Here is a 16,839-nt window from a genome sequence, read left to right as displayed (position 1 = left end):
TTGTTGCCACTCAGGGCTACTATTTTAAGCTTTATATTCACAATCACATCAAATGGTTACATGTAGTCAAAGCAGGAGGTCTTATTAGCCAAACAGCAGGTCAGCTGAAAAAAACCAAACCCACAACACTATAAAAGAGATTAGTGCAAATAAAACCAATGGGAGAGGGGGGACGGTCTAAACTGTAGACTCCTACAATTACATATAACATTTTTACCATACCATTTACACAGATTCTAATTCATTATTCATAGTTTCAACATTTCCCAGCGTCTTATACAGAACCATTTTTTGAACTGATCTACCTGAAGTGGGAGACTCCATTCAATATTTTACACAGGTTGGCAGGACATATAAAAATACACATTTGTTTTGACTAGAATTGAAATATAAAAGAGCAAAAGAATTACACGTGGATTCCTGAAATCTGTCATCCTAAGCATGTAGCATTACTAAAACATGCTTTGGTCAATTGTTTCCATGAAGACAAAAGGTGCAACTACATTCAGGCTGTATTACAGTCATGTTGACATATTTGCCTTCACCAGGTATTACTTTAAAAATTCCAGAACTGGTCTCTCTCTCCAAAAACAGTGCATCTTCAACACCACTACAATCTGAAAATATGGAATTTAAGCAATGCATGGAAGAGCCACTTTAATTTCATTCTGTGGTGAGTCAGGATGTACAGATTTTTAAGCTGTCCTCCCCTTCTCCTTAGACAAACCCTCAATTGTCTTTTAAACGTACAGTACAACCCTGAAGAATATGGTGGGCTATGCCAAGTGTGTCTGATATCCACTGTTTAGAAAGAGGATTTCTCCTGTCAAACATTTTAGACTGTGCTTCTAGTGGTAGCGTTTCTTGACATTACTGTTCCCGTAACAGCAGCGCACATTATGCACACACCTGACTCTAAACAATCAGGGTCAAGAGACAGGGAAGTGGGTCTGCAGAATGTAGCAAAGATTCAAAGCTCACTTTGATCCCGTGTCTCCAATCCTGGCTCTTAGCGTAACATCTATCAGAGCCTAAACAACACAGTGAGAGGCACCCAATGGAAACCTGAGATCCAGTGATACAGTAGCGTTACACAAGGGTATTCACTCTTATTTAAACAATTTAGCTGTGCTTAACTAAGTACAGTTTAACTTGGTTTTGGTCAGGGTTATATGGATTTTGGCTTGCCAGTGTGGGTTTAAAACAAACGCTTTATTAAGGTAGAGACGGAAGCATGAACATATTTCAATTTAGTTATAACATGATTTGGCCCCATCTATACTGATGGGCCAAACCACGATAAAGTCCATTTGGCCCCAAACTGAGTTTGGACCAGGCTTAAGTACAGTTCTTAAACAGTTAAACCTTGTGTAGGCCAGGACAAAACATGGAATTTTCTCCAGTGCAGTAATATTAAACAGAGCCTGTAGTGCACATGGCATTGCTTCACACAGCAAATGGCAACTGTCATACAATAAAATGAAGGAGAAATCATTGTTAGCTCAAGACCATTCCAGGAGATACCAAACGGAAAGCTGCTGCAGTCTGATTGTAACCTTAAAGAGTGAGGTATCAACTTCAATTTCTCAGAGATGACAAGACCAGGCACATATCTGGTTTAGGACATGAAATTCCACGTGGAGTCTTCAGCAGGGTTTACACCAGCCTTTCCTCCCCCCTCACGTTTGCTAACATGGAGCAGCTGGAATAGGCAAGGTGCCAGGTCCTCACTGGCTTTTAACCATCTCATCTAACCCTGTTTGGAGCAAGTCTACAGTCCATGGTAAAAACGCTAGCATGGCTTCACTGGTTATCTACAGCAGTTGCCTTCTGCTCACAAAGATCACTTTCTAAGAGTGTGGCTAGCACAGAAGCTACAAATAGCTGGAACTTGCAACCCATTCTGCAATGTCTTCACAATGAAGCAACGGATGCTTTTCACTACTTATGATGGTTTGAACTTGCTTTAGCCCTAGATAAGGGTTTCTAGCTGTTTGTGCCCTAGTTTTCTTTTTAGATAAATAGCACCCCATCCTTTGTCCTTACTCAGTCAAAAATCCCAAGGAATCACTGGGGAGAAGGCTTGGTGCAGAAGCAGCAAACACACCAATGGAATGAATGGATAGCTTTTCATTCTGGATGAAACTCACCCCTGTGCAGAGGGCCAGCAAGAGGCCTATGAACCACTGAAGCCCTCAAAATGTCAATGTAAGAAGTGCAAATGCCTTGTAAAGGCCTCACAAGGTCTTCAAAAAAGCACAGAACCACCTGAGCCACTATTAAAAGCCCCCACAGGAAATAAAGAAACAGGAAAGAGTTGTGTGGTCTCTAGCTGAGATTAGTGATTACTTACCCACTTCTTAGGTGGAAAAGATCAAACACTCTCTCTGACTATGGAGGGACTGCTATACATTGATTTATACCCTTTGTGCATCAGCTTGTTTTGTTATGGGTTAACGCCAAGTTCACATTGCTTAAAAAGAGTTCTGCTTGTTTACATTGAAAGTTCAAGAGTGCATGCTGGTTGGATGGTCAAATCTTCAAAATTTCATTGTAAATATTCAGCTTTCATTATGTATTATTTAATACTTCAAGATTCAGACATTTTAATTAAATCTTTGTGCCCACGTATATGCAATACAAGATTGGATACGTACCTGAGAATATTCTTGCTACAGATATTCAGTTACACCTCGTCTACAAAGAAGTGGTGCTAACCTTGACTCACATTTTTAAAAAATATAAATATACCAAGAAACCTGTTTGTTATCACCAACCCATGAAGTGTTACATAGGTCTGAACAAGGCACCTTTCCCAGAGTCTGACATCATGTGAAGGCCATGGTTAGTAAAGGACCTACTACAAAGAAAATAGATTTGTTAATGTATTATTAGTTGGCCACTGTGAAGAGCTGGTCTCCTAGAAAATCAGTTTTAAAGTTGCAGTTTTCTTTCTTTTTATAAACACAGCATATTTCATAGTGTGACTCACTCATTCCTTTTTTGGCCTGTATGGGGGAAGATTTTCAAAGGCACAAATGGGAGGGAATTAAGCATCCATCTCCTACTGAAAATCAATGAAAACTAGGCACCTATCTGCCCTCTGTGCCTTTGAAGAGATGTTGTCCTGCACAATTTCCAAGAATTCAGAACCACTGTGTTTGCTAAAGGTGGTGCTGTTTTGTCAGGATAGGCAACAGGCAGGGGAGCTGATGCTTCCCAACTTACACCCTGTGCTGTCCTCATTTATGCCTGCACAAAGTGAGCACAAAATGGGTTTAAGATCCCCAAGTCACAGTGGTGTCTGTCTAATAAAACAAAGAGCTGCCTTTGCTACTGAGAGTTCTCACTGCCTTCCTCCAGAAGCTGCTTCAGTTCCCATGCTCACCACTGGCAGTGTGGTGGTACAGAAGGGAACTGGGCTGTTAAAGGTGGGCTTTCGGAGGGGCGGGGGGAGCGGAGGAGGGAAACTATCAGAAATATGTGACCTCCACTTCCTTTTCTGGGACAGCAATTCCATCAGGGGAAGTGGTTCTACCTAAAGAACGTATCACTTGAGAGAGAGAGTTTAGTTGGCAGAAACAGGACAAATTCATCTCTGTGAATTAAGTGGAGTTACACCAGAGATTAATTTGGCTCAATGCACTTGGCACGTGTATCCACACTTGCACTGAGAAGACCAGCTCTTTCAGTCCAAAATCTGATCTATTTCAGCAGACTGAGTACATCACATTGCAATGGTTACTACACAAGAAGAGCGCTACGTTGGCTCGGGTTAGCTGATATCACTACATGTGTCTGTGGTAGAATCAAGGTACCTTTGCATTAAGCTGCTATCAACAGAGTTCATCCTTTTAAACAAACTGAAGGTGAAAGGAGTCTTGGTGAGGCTCTGTGTTTGGTTACACATCAGAGGTCCGGATGTTCTCGTCATCCAGGTTAAACGCAAATGGTTTCTCTTTAAGATGCTGGGGTTCCGACCTATGCCGTACACGCCTCTGCTGCTTGGCTCCAGCATCACACTCTGTGAATGATGGCACAAACACTGAGTCTCTCAGCTTCCCAGGCGTCTCCTCTATCACGGGGTGCTTCCCTTCTGGCTGTGGCACTGGTGTCCAAGGCTGCCAGGCTGAAGTGGAAGGGGGTTTGCAGAGGGCTTTCTTCTCTTCCCCAGGGTGTCTTATTTGGGGCAAGGAGGGGACTGAGGAGCTTGAAAGATTGGAGCCCACTGGCCTGTGCATAGAAATGGATCTCACAAAGGACATTTCCTGCAAAAAGACACATAAAGCAGGGGGTTAGTTCCTATGGAAACTGCTCTAAGCATCCCAGAGGACAATTCCAGAGATCAGGACTTTAGCACTGCGTATGCTTCAGGCTTCGAGGCAAAGACAAGAGAATTAAGTAAACTATGCAATTCTGAATTAAATTGGCCTTTTCTGTTACTGAAGCTTTTGCCCAGGCTCCAGAGAGCAGTGCTGATTTCATAGCCAAGCTGGACAGAGTCATTTCTCCTAACGTGTGTTTGGGTTTTTTTAAAAACCTTTTTTTTGGATAAGAGGTAGACAAATCCAGACACAGCAGGGTCTCATCCTGGAAACTGACTAATTCGCTGAATGTTGCACAAGCTGCTAAATAAATCATATCTTAAAAATAATGTCTCTTTAATTGATGCTAAATGTAAAGAGGAAAGGATATGACCTACCCTTGGGCGACTTTTCAGGGCCTGCACCGCCCCTGTGATTGCTTTGATCCAGCTGTGCATGTCCTCAGGGCTGTCTGCCTGCAAAACATACCAGCCAAAAAATGAGATTTTTGCTTACATTTTACAAGTCCTTCAGAGCAGCTACAGTTCAACCATGCTATCCTGGTGGTCTGGGTGCATCTCTGATGTTAAAAGTACCATATATAGAATGTGTCATGAGCTCTGCTTAGCTTGTATATCTTGCGGCCCTCTAGTTCAGCCCAGATCTATTTTCTTGCAGGCACCCTGTACTTGAGGGGCCTCGGGACTTAACTGGGAGTTTTACAGCTGAGAAGATCCTGGGATACAACAACTTTCATGATGCCTTGGGGAAAAGGGAGAGAGGTTCTTCCTCTTCTAGGGAGCTCAGAAAAATGCATGCGTGCACTCCATTTTCTTTTCTGTGTGTGTTTGTGTGCGCGCGCGCATGGCCAAGGCTGGAAGCTGCTGCTGGGGGTCCTGAAGTTGCTGCTGGGAGACTGCTGGAGTTTTTAATCGAGCCGCCAATGCCAGCTTCGGAGGTTGGTGGCACTGCCCAAGCCAGGACAGGGACTGAGCCTGGAGCTGGCCGAGGTGGGCCTGCAGTGAAGATGGTGTGTCTCCCCGCCCGGCCCTTTTTTGTTTGGGGCAGGGTTTGTAAAGGAAGGGGCACAGCAGAGAGACTGACTGAGCCTGAGAAGAGGCAGTCTCTTCGAGCCAGGGCCAGGACTGCTGACATTTGGTTGGGCCAACTCCAAATCTTCAGCTTGATACCTTGGCTGAACTGGTACACTGAACCCACAGAGTGCTGTCTCCTTCTTCAGATCTTCAAGCATGCCCATGCAAGGGGTCAGGGGCCAGGGCTCTGAACTCTAGGGGAGTTCTCACTCCGGAGGTGGGGTAAATAATGGCAGTGTAAATGCCAGTTAGACAAGGTTCATTTATTACAGTATACTATATTTATTAATGGATTTATTCAACTGCCACTGGGGGTTTAAAATAGTAGTGATGTTTAATTTCAGTCTGTTCCGCCATATTTCCTTCATTTGTTAAGTAAAGGTGTGTTAGCTCTAATTTAAGTATATTGGATGTTTAGTTTGCATAATTGGTATTTTTGAGTTGGACCCATGCCACAGATTATTATGAATTATTAGAATAGGCTGAGTCCTGGAAGCTCCACAGGCACGCTATTGAGCATGTACAGGATCCAGCCAGGTGGAGGCACCGCCAATTATAAACTACTCTAGGAGTAAAGGGACTGCAGCAGAGGGGTGGATGGAGGATTCCCACCTATCCTGCATCATCACTGGGATACTCAGGATCTCCTTTGTTGTCAGCAACCTTAGGCGCCCTTGCACACCGGTGAGTGTTGCCTGCTCCCAAGTAACCCAGAAAAAAAAAGGAGGGGGATTACATTCTAAATCAAAGCCCTGCTCGATTTGTCACGTGACATTAGGATTTCACCCCTCAGAAAGTCAAGAATGACTGACATGTACCCACAAGGCTTGACATTTAATTAAATTGATGAGACAATATTGGGGTGGGAAGGGGAGCAAACCATTCTAGCCTGACTTCTAAGATATCCAAACCAATCAGCTCAGGAAACCAGCACGTATTGGGCCCTCAGTGCACACTCAACACTATGCAGGGTTGGACCCATTCTTAGCAGCTTGTGCTGTAATCATGCTGCAGGGTGATTTCTGTCTGCTGAGACACCACCATCTGGCCAATCTTCTTTAAAAACAAAACAAAAACCTGTGACACCCCCCCAAAACACAAAATGTAAGTTACAACCAACTCCACCAGGGGGCAAGAGCTATATAAAGTATGCCCTGAGGAGACCATTCAGTGAGCAAGGCCTCCTCCCCCCCAGCTCAGGAAAGGGTCTCCATGCCGATCCATTGGTGGGATCCGCTGCTACTTTAATGTTTCTTAAACATCAGAAGCCACCCCCTCCTCTCCCGCAGCACAGGGCAGGAAAGTGCCGTCAAGGCTGGATAAAGCCTTAGAAAATAGACCGTAGGGAGCAGTCCTGCATTGGCCCCTGAAGGAGAGACGCAAGGAGACCAAACAGGCCTTTGCCATCTCCGACTGTTGCAGTTCCGCTGTAACCCTGATCCGGGCCGGAGGATACGTGGCACAGGGTTGCCTTTTGCTGTCATGCAGGAGACTGGCTGCCATGCTCCCATATCAGCAGGGGTGTGGGGCTTTGCAGACGTAATTTACTCAGTCCCTGTGTGGTAGGAGGCCCCTTATGGTGCTTTCTGGGAGCAGCTGGAGACCATATTGGAGCCAAGACACACCCACATCTACACTAAGGCTGAGCCGATCAGCTGAAGCAGGGGCTGATGAAGTCCAGTGATTTTCCAGGCCAAACTGAATTCTGTGCTGCAGAACCTCCCACCCATGGCTCTGCATTGGCAGAGGACACTCCAGGTAGGCACTGAGACCAGGCCCTCTCCTGATTACAGCGGTTCCTCCTCTGCCAGGTAAACGCCTTTCTCCCACATACACAACCCGTCCCAGGGCTACTTCAGAGCAGCCAAAGGACAGCTTTGCACCCTCAGACCTTCTGGGTTACCTGGATGCTAGCACAACTATGAAGAAGGTGGGATCTGGAAGGGCTTTTTGGATACTGACGTGCACCCAGAAGCCTGAAATGGAAAAGGAAGGTGGCGTGGAGAGGCTGAGCAATAGCTTTTTCCGGGCTGTGCAAAGCTGCTGCTTCACCAAAGTTCATATTTGGATTCTGGGGTAAAAGGATGGCTTGTGACCCTGCACTTTATGCTTCAAAACAGAGACGATACGGCTGCCAGTCCTCTGGCATCTGGCTTTACAAGCTGAAGCAATAACCAGTCTGTAGAGCACAATCAGGCAGCTTGTTACTGGAGTCTGTGACCTTGTCAAAATGAGGACACTGACTGGCACAGCTATTGCAGAATAAGCTATGCTGCAATAGCTCCCCATGCGGACACTGTATTCTGGAGCAAAAGTGATTTTTACTCCAGAGTAAGCATTCCGCTCCCAAAGCGCTTACTTCCAAAGCAGAGTAACTGTTCCGGAATAAAAGTGACATTTGTTCCAGAATACAGCATCTACACGGGGAGCTACTGCAGAATAGCTATTGTGGAATAGCTTATTTTGTAATAGCTATGCCAGCCACCTTCCCCGTGTAGACAAGGCCAGAGGGAGGGGCTTGGACGCGCCATTCACCAAGACAGCCTGGTCTCCACAAGTCCGTGTTCCCTGTGCAAGGGTTCTTGTATGGAGGAAACACACTGAGGATAAAGATGTACCCTTCTCTGGCAAGCTCCAGGGATGATTCCCCCTCCTGGCTTCCAGACCATTTCATAATCCCCTACCACCCAGCACTGCAGATGGAGGCTGTCCAGTGAAAACAAGCCAGGGGTGGTGCTTTCCTGCAAAGGAGTTGGCTGCCTGTTTGCTTCCCACATGGAGCCAAACAAATTCATGCATCAAGAAGGCAACACTGAGGGGTCTCCAGGGAGCCCAGCAGGGTATATGTCCCTCTTGGTGTGGCAGAGCAAACACAGATGCTTATCCACTGCGCTATATCCTGACACCACTGCCCCACACGCTGCCTGCCTACGCACCCCGCCCTTGGCCTGTTAGGAGCATGAACCAATCGTCCTCGGGGTTAGAAGGGAACTGAGTCTCTCCAGCCCTTGGTCTCTGCCAAGATGTCCCACACGGGGGCTGACTGGAGGTGGGGGTACTGGTTTCTGTAATGGAGATGTCTGTCTCACTAGAAATGGGGCTGAGACAAACCCTGACTCGTTTCACAGAGAGGCCCCCCCCACCTCCCCATGCATCGTGATGAACATTTGTCCCTGAGCTGGAAGAGACAAGGAGAAGCTGGTGGGCACCTCTAAGGTGAGTCAGAAGCTCCAATGGGACGTCCAGGTCTGAGTAGAGCAAAGACCACAGGACGTCGATTCGCAGGGCCCTGGGCAGCTTCTCACAGGAGTCATTCCAGGTAGCGAGATTCCTTCGGTGTGGAGAACTTCCCTCAGTCGCCTCTTCTCCCGCTGTCCCGAGACCTTGCCATGTAGCGTCTTTCCCTCTGGGGACTCAGCTCCCTCCTCAGCCAACCATTGGGGGCACTAGACAGCAACACGGGACCCTCTCTCCCCACAGGCTGAAAGCAGGTAGCTTGGCCCTTCCCACCCCGGCAGCGAAGTGCTGAGCAGACACTAGGCTCCTGAACTGCCTTGGCATAGCGTGGGATTTCCTGTCCTCTTGCAGGGGCGAGTGATCTGGATTTCATCCAAGAGGCAGCTGCAGCTGGGTCAGCCCAGGCTCTGACTAGTGCGCTTCACACAGGCATTCGCAATGTTCAGGCCAGAGACTGCTCCGTTTGAATGATTCTGTTTTGGGGACCAACTAAGCGAATAAGCTCAATACACCAAAACCTCAGAGCCCTGAGTCAGGTGCAGGAGACACGAGCTCTCAGAGGTGCACAGATGGGGGCTGCGGAGCATGTGTCCCCAAGGGCTGCTGCATCTCTTGGAATTGCGGCAGCACCAGAAAAAGACAGCTGGCTGTAACTGCTTGGCGAGCGTAGAGCACTCACTGCTTTGCATGGTCCCTGTTAAAACCCCACGTCTGTCTGAAGCTGGGGGGGTAGGGTGCAGTGACGTGCCCTGGTGTGTGTGGGCGGGGAGGGGTAGTTCAAGGGCTTGCAGGGGGAGGTATTTTCTTTAAACTGTTGCTGCCATTTCTCTGGCAGATTGACTCAGTGTGTAAATACTACCCAGTGTAGACACACCACAGCTCCCTACCTGACAGCCCTTTCTTTACTTTAACCCCCGGACACTCAGGGGATATGTATATAGCTCTGTACGTACAGGGCCAGACACTTTGCACATACTTTGTGTGATCATTAACACCATTGCAAAGCAAATGTAAAATGCTCCCAAATCAGGATGGTAGCACTCTGCACTGGTATATGAATGCTCAAAGCACCAGTGTAATGGAGAATCAGGCTAACAGCCTCTCAAGCATTCATTTTGGCTGGCCTGGAAAGAAAGGAGTTAAGAGGGGCTAGAACTAGAGGATAACCTGCTGCCATTAGTTAATGCTTGCACAGTGCCCTGGAGAGGGAAAGGGTGATATATCAGTGCTGCACTGAGCATTATCATGGTGTTAGGATCAGTATTTGCCCTGAAATACAGGAAGCAACCTGCACTGCTCCAAGCCAGCCTTCAGTTCGCTTTCCATGCTCCATGTGGTATCAGGAGCTGGGAATGACTGGCAGCCCTGAGGAGGTGGAAGAGGGCTGGCATGATTGACAGCAAGCGTCAGGACAAAGAAGCTGCAGGCATGACTTTCTCTGTGCATCTGGGATTCTCATCTCAGTGCTGGGTGCTTCTGAGTCTACATGCTTCTTCCTGCCCACACAAATAACTGCAATTATAAATATACTGAATTGGAGAAGTGAAACCACCAGGCAGTTTTCTTTTCTTCTCCCCCTCAAGGGAGCCTAGAAGCTGAGCTGAGTTGTGTAAAAACTCACTCACTTGTGTTTTCTGGTTGAAAGCCCGTCAGGGCGCATCCTGTTTAGACAAATGTGACTCACACTAACTGTCAAGAGCTAAATTTATGGCCTAAAAAGCAAAACAGTCCCCATTCTGAGCTCGCGTACAGTACAGACCATCTATCCATTTCCAAGCCCGCAAATGATGAATGATTTTACCTGGATGTAGAATGTCCTGGAGCTTGTTATGATTTCAAATAGATTGTCCCGCATTAGAAGGTCACTAGAAATATGAGAGAGAGAGAGAGAGAGAGAGAGAGAGGGAGGTTACCCAGGATTCATCATGCCCAGTATAGAATATTTCTTCTTTATGCTCAGATCAAGAAAACATTAACAATACAGTATTCCAGGCAGACCTTGGATTAATTCAGTAACACAGACCCCAATTTCATACTACTCATCATCTAGCTTGTTTACATGCAGGCGCACACTGCAGTCTGCAAGCCAAGTGATTCTCAGCCACGGTTTCTAATACAGGTTTCATTTATAAACAGTTGATAAAGAATAATAAATGATGAATAGATGTTTTAAAGAAATGGCTTATCAACTGTTAAAGTCCAACAGGTCAAGGGGTTGCTTATAACCATCTGCAACACCTTCTACTGATGTGTTTATAGCACATCCTACTCCTGTCTAATGTATTTATAACACCTCATTAATTTATTAACTGTTTATTGAGCCATTTAGAAGTGGATTCTTACTCTAAAGTGTGATCTAATTCTCTCAGTCAAATGGTTTTTGGATAGGGTCAGAGTTGGTTTCAGTAACTCTAGCTCCTGTTTTCACTTGCACGCCTTTAAATAAACTTGGATCTTTTCAGCAGCTCCACTGCTAATTTGGGTAATAAAAGAACATTCATAAAGGCGTGGTTTTATTCATGGCTCTTCTAAGCCTCAGTGCAAGCACAAATATCATGTGCAGTAAATTACACGAAAGATGCTGTGCAGCCTGCCTAATAAATCGCATTCAATCAATTCTTCCTCTGGTTTTCATCGTATCTGATAACATGGTCCATTCAAAATCAGTGCATCGAAAACCAGGAGCATTACACAATGATCACCACCAGGAGTTTGGTTCTCACGGGATCCTGGGGGGCATGGACACACAAGGGAAAGGTAGAAGAGAATGAAGAAAACCAAACCATGTTTGAGAGGATTGGGTGGACATGACCCGCACCTACTGGGACTGCATGTAACACTCGCTGCCCTGGTCCCTGCCAGCAGCACAAAGGTCTTAATTTCCGGAGTACTTTCTCCAGTTCATTAAGGACACAGATACCATCATTCAGCATCCAGAGCACTGTGCTTCCCACTCACCATTTTAATTGTGGCAACATCTACATTGGTGAAGATCTAGGCTTGTGCCAGCATAAGGGGAGGTTAAAAATTAGTCCATGGCTAATGCAAGCAAACACCAAGCCTGCGGTTCATGCACAAAGAGTAACCCCATGTCTGCAGAACCCCTGTTCATTGCCACACAGACAGCAATTCTCCATTTAGAAGGGTTCTGACTAGCACGCCCATTTGCTTTCCTCACATACATATCTAATTCAGGGCTCCAAGGGGGGAGGGGGAGAGGGGATGAGTTCTGGCCAGCAGCTGACTCCCCCTGAATGCACATAGGATGCTGGAGCCCCACTCTTAACTCCCCACAGGAGCATCACACCTTTCTTCTCCAAAACGCAACAGTAGTTTATTCCAACATGAAAGCCTGGAGGTGGGTGGCTGCTCCGCTCAGGAGGTCTCTGCACTCTGCTCAACAGGGGCTGCGTCTAAGAGTTCTTGCTCAGGCTGTCTACGTGCAATTGACTAAAATACATTCCCTTGCTCGCTCCTTCGGGGGGCTCTGAGCCACTCTACTCTCCGTACGTGCAGGGCATAAATTCCCTCCTATTGGAGAAGGGCATCCCAGCATTCAGGTAACTACATGGGATTCCTTAGCTCCAAGGTGCTAATTGCAATGGAATGTCTAGGACGTAGCCTAACTCGGCAGGGCCACCAATCCCATGCCTACACAGGGAGCTGGGCCCTGACTCCAGGTGGGTAACAGGAAAACTAAAGGTGGTGAGTGGTGGAAAGATGCCCTCCATGAAAGGCCTGGGTCCCAGCCATAAAACAACCCTAAAAAACTGTATGTGATCAGCAAACCTGTGAGACAGAGGATGCTGTGAAATGTGACCAGTGGGACATTCCAGTGAGACACAGCGTAACTCAAACAAGGAAGGGTGAATCTGAGTGAAATCCGAGAACACATGATCTGCAGAGAAGCAAGTAGTGACAGCCCATTCTGGGAACTCAGCTGTGGAAACCTGAACTACAATCAGCCTTTTGTATCCCTCACGTGCCTCTCTCCACATCCCGTTTTCAGGTGGGTAACTAAGGCATGCAGAGGTGGGGTGATTTGCCCACGGTCACACAGGATGTCAGTGCCAGAGCCGGGATTAGGAGCTACATTTCCTCACTCATGCCCTAGTACAGTCGCCCTTCTCCCAAAGGAGCTGTATGGGCAGCTGTGGGCTGGTCAGACTCTCATTCGTTATTCTCCCTTCTTTCCTTGCATACTCACTCCACTCCGGGTCCCCATGTCACCCTACCCCTCTCCCTCCCGACACTGGGTCTCTTCCTAGCTTCAGAGAGCAGGCAGACAGGCTTGGGCCATGCCAAGCAGCTCATGCATAGTGTCAGGTGCGACCACAGGAGGCCATGCCGTTAGGAAGTGTTTTCCGTTATTTTGGATGGTTAAAATGCTAATAGAAATGCAAGGAGCTCTCCAGGAGCAAGAGAAGAAATGGGCAGAGAGCAGCAAAGCAGCAAGAAACAAGTCTGCAAAACCAGGGGCAACAGCCCAGTATAACAGAGGACCGTTTTCCAGGGCTGGAACACCCACTCTGATCTGTTCCAGCCCTGGCGGAGAAGAGAGAGGCCTGAGATCTAGCCTCTCACACCTCTGAGCATCCGTGGCCAGAGTAACTTGTGTCTCTAAAGTGCTTTCAGTTCATAAAGATCCCAAAGCCCTTTACCTAGCACGGTATACAAACCAGTGTCGCTTCATCTACTCACTCATATCGGCCTCATCACTGCAATACCTGGGCACGGTAATGTATGTTAACCCCATAGCCACCTTGTGCAGCCCGGCGCTGCTGGCACCCCCGTTTACAGGAGGGAAACCAAGGCACAGAGAGATTACATGACTTGCCCAAGATCATGCAGGACGCCTGTGGCAGAGCCAGGAAATGGACCTTGGTGTCCTGAGTCCCCACGTAGGGCTCTATCTGCTAGCCCATCCTTCTGATCCATCCACTGCTGGGTTGGAACACAGCATCTGTGGGTCTGTCTGCCCAGGCCCCGGCAGCCCGTCTCAGAGCCTGGGTTGACAGACTCAGGCTTACACTATGAACAGCCATGAAGACATCATGCTTCAGGCAGGAGCTCTTGCTCTGAAGGCTCCCCCCACACTTGGCTTCAGAGCCCAAGCCCCAGCCTGAGCTAGAACATCCACACAGCTCTTTTTGGTGCCATAGCTGCTGACCCCGGCGCTGAGACGCAATACAGGGCAGCCACTCGCTGTGCGGACGTACCGTTTAACAGCAATGCTAGGCAGCTGCTTAGCACAGGAAGTGAAGAACCATCTGACAAATCACAGGGGTGGACTTAGCAAGGCAGGGTGCAGGCCCGCCGCTGGAATGTGGCTGGCCCACGCGCGCTAACCCCTCTGAGGACACGGTCCTTCCGTAGCCATTTCACATCACTTCTAACGTGAGCAAACCCAACAGAAGTGCAGGGAAAAGCATTACCCAGATTTGACTAGACATTCATGGGTCTTGAGGACGTCCTTGAGGAGGATGGAACGCAAGGGCTCCTTGTCCTAGGGAGACGAGATCAAACAGGGTTAGTGGTTCTCTACCAGCCTAGCCAGCTACTCTGGGGGCACTGGGAGCCCATTCTAGGGCTCAGGAGCTTTGAATTGTGAGACCTAAGAGCAACCTGCAGCAAAGCCTCCGTGGATGGGGCCTTGGGGTGACTCAGGTTCCCTGGCCCCGGCTGGAATGAGGAGAGATGTCACGGTGTGGAAGCATTCCCAAATGAATGCTCCATGCAACACCCCTCACCTGCCCCCCAACCCTAACCCCATAAGCCACCCCCAATGAACAGCAATGGAGAATGGAAAGGCAGAGCAGCACTCCAAGGTGGTTTTGTTTTTTTTCCAATCCATCAGCTCACATTCAATTCACCCCCTTCCCATTCTGAGCTCAGCACCCTCCTCTCCTGTCTGTCTTCAGTCTCTGGAAGTCAAATTGGCATCTCACAGGTATTATTATCATCTGGCGTATGCAAATCTCACAGGTGTGAGGGTGCATGTCAATATACAGCACTGGGGTGTGCAGGCTGGGTCAGTGAGTCCAGTCGTCTGCTGTCGTAGGCAACTCCCACCATGTAATCCCATCCGTAAACGTATCAAGCTCCATTTTAAAACTCGACTGATTATTTGCCCTCCCGGCTATTGGAGGCTGTACCAGAACCGCACTCCTCCTCCTTCACTGATGGTTAGAAGCCTTCTTTTAGTTTCCACTCTAAACGTATCCATGGCCAGTCTGTGCCTGTAAGTTACAGGTGTGATGGTGCATGCCAGCGTGTGTGCTGAGATGTGTGTGTTGGGGCGTGAGCATGCGTGCAAGATTTCATGCTTGCGTAAAGAGGACTCAGAACTTCATGGGGGTTCGGGTAGAAGAACAGCCTGTGTAACTGCACAGCTTTGAGCTGCATTTGTGCCAACGGCACAGCTATTCTGCCTGTCCCTGCTCTCTGCACTCCTGCAGCATTTGGGATCTGTTCTCAATTTTAACCCCAATCGTGGGGTTCTCTCTCATGTATTTTGGGTGTTCAAACAGAAGCCAAAATCGCAGCCCTGCAAGCGCCAGCCCAGCACCCCCATGAGCAAAGGGGTCCCGTATGAGTGGGCAAGCATTAGCCAGATAACAGTGAGCCCAGGGGGCTGCTTACCTGCTCGCACTTGAAATAACTGATGGAAAAGTCGTCAAGAGCAAAGTACCGGCGTTTCCAGCTCTTCCTCTGAAAAATGGAGACAACAGCCCCTAATGCCTCCAGTGCTGAGCTCCAGCCTCCCCAGCCCCTCGGCTAACAAGTGGGTCACGAGAACCTAGGGGGCACGTCTCCCAAAGAATGAGCCCTGGTGAAACCCCTGAGCCCGCTCCCCTGGGAAACGGGAAACTCAGAGTTTGGAGCTCAAATCTGAGGGTGCGGAGTCAGCCCCCACTGCTCTGACAGCAGGCCCTATTCCGCACCAACCACGGCCCACTCCCTTCTCTGAGGCAGAGGAATTGCTCATGCTAACATAATAAGATAGGTGCAGAGACGTGAAAAGCTCCCCTCGTGGGCACAGTGGAGTGGGGGAAGCAAGAGACGGCTCGGGAGCAATAACATCAAGCCCCCAGTGCTCTGCTCCGTGAAGGACTCAGCACGACCCTGGAACAGGCACTCACCACGTTCCCCTGCTTCACGCAATAGCCGCTCTTGAGGACTGGTGGCCCTGTGGGCGGCTTGGTGGCAGAGGTGGGTATGTAGCTCTGGGAGCGTCTCAGAAGAGGGTGGGTGGCCAGGTCGCTTCCGTCTGCTCCTTCCCCTCCATTCTGAAACAAAAGGAGAGCAACAATCAGAAGCCAGCAAACAGCATGGGGGTGGGAGAGCGGAAGGCGCACGCGTGGTTTAGTCTGGCAGAACAGCCAAGGCAATTTAGCAGCCCAGCCGCTAATCTACCCCGCCCTTTACAGCAACGTTTACTAGCATCCTGATTTTCAGCGGTGTGGAGCGCTTGGAGTGCAAAGTGAAAAAAATGCACAGGCTCAGCAAACCGAGGGAGAAGGGGGGACAGGGACAGGCAGGCACGCTGCCCTTCTGAGAGTCAGACACCAAGCTATACCAAGGTGTTTGACTTAGTCCCACGTAATGTGCTGATTACAACATTAGCAATGGACACTAATACGACACACACTTTACACGGAGTAAGAACCGGCGAACTGACAGATCTCTAAACGTAGTTGTCAATTCATCATCTTCGAATGGGGGCGTTTGTAGTGGGGCTCTCCAGGGCCTAGCACTAGGCCAGGTGCAGTTTAACCTTTTGATTAGTGACCTGGAAGTAAATATAAAATCACTGCTGGAAAAATCTGTGGATGACACAAAGATTTTGAACATAAGAATGGCCAACCTGGGTCAGACCAATGGCCCATCTAGCCCAGTATCCTGTCTTCCGACAGCAGCCAATGCCAGGTGCTTCAGAGGGAATGAACAGAACAGGTCATCATCAAGTGATCCAACCTGTCGTCCACTCCCAACTTTTGGCAAACAGAGGGTTAGGGACACCCAGAGCAGTAGGTTGCGTCCCTGATCATCTTGGCTAATAGCCACTTATGGACGTAACCTCCATCAACTTCTCATTCTTTTTTGAACCCTGCTATAATTTTGGCAACATCAGATGTGTTTGGAGGAGAGTTTAGGAATCAGTCTCCCAAAGGGAAGGATGGAAGCCGGATCCCTGGGAACAT

At 48.3% G+C, this 16,839-nt stretch overlaps 1 protein-coding gene across 1 annotated transcript in view; it reads right to left on the bottom strand.

Annotated features, from left to right (window-relative positions):
• PLEKHA2 (pleckstrin homology domain containing A2) overlaps nucleotides 1-16,839 on the bottom strand; it is a 46,080-nt gene continuing 29,241 nt past the window's right edge. The window contains 6 exon segments of the mRNA XM_067545097.1: nucleotides 1-4,268; nucleotides 4,703-4,780; nucleotides 10,437-10,500; nucleotides 14,071-14,141; nucleotides 15,278-15,346; nucleotides 15,778-15,924. Of these exon segments, the coding sequence (XP_067401198.1) occupies nucleotides 3,903-4,268; nucleotides 4,703-4,780; nucleotides 10,437-10,500; nucleotides 14,071-14,141; nucleotides 15,278-15,346; nucleotides 15,778-15,924 (795 nt within the window). The 3' untranslated portion in view covers nucleotides 1-3,902.

The sequence above is a fragment of the Emydura macquarii genome, unplaced genomic scaffold (genome assembly GCF_026122565.2).
Source record: "Emydura macquarii macquarii isolate MOO-44397 ecotype Brisbane River unplaced genomic scaffold, CSIRO-AGI_Emac_v2 contig_201, whole genome shotgun sequence".
Lineage (NCBI taxonomy): Eukaryota > Metazoa > Chordata > Testudines > Chelidae > Emydura > Emydura macquarii.
The sequence above is the reverse complement of the archived record's forward strand: the minus strand, read 5'-3'. Positions and strand labels throughout refer to the sequence as shown.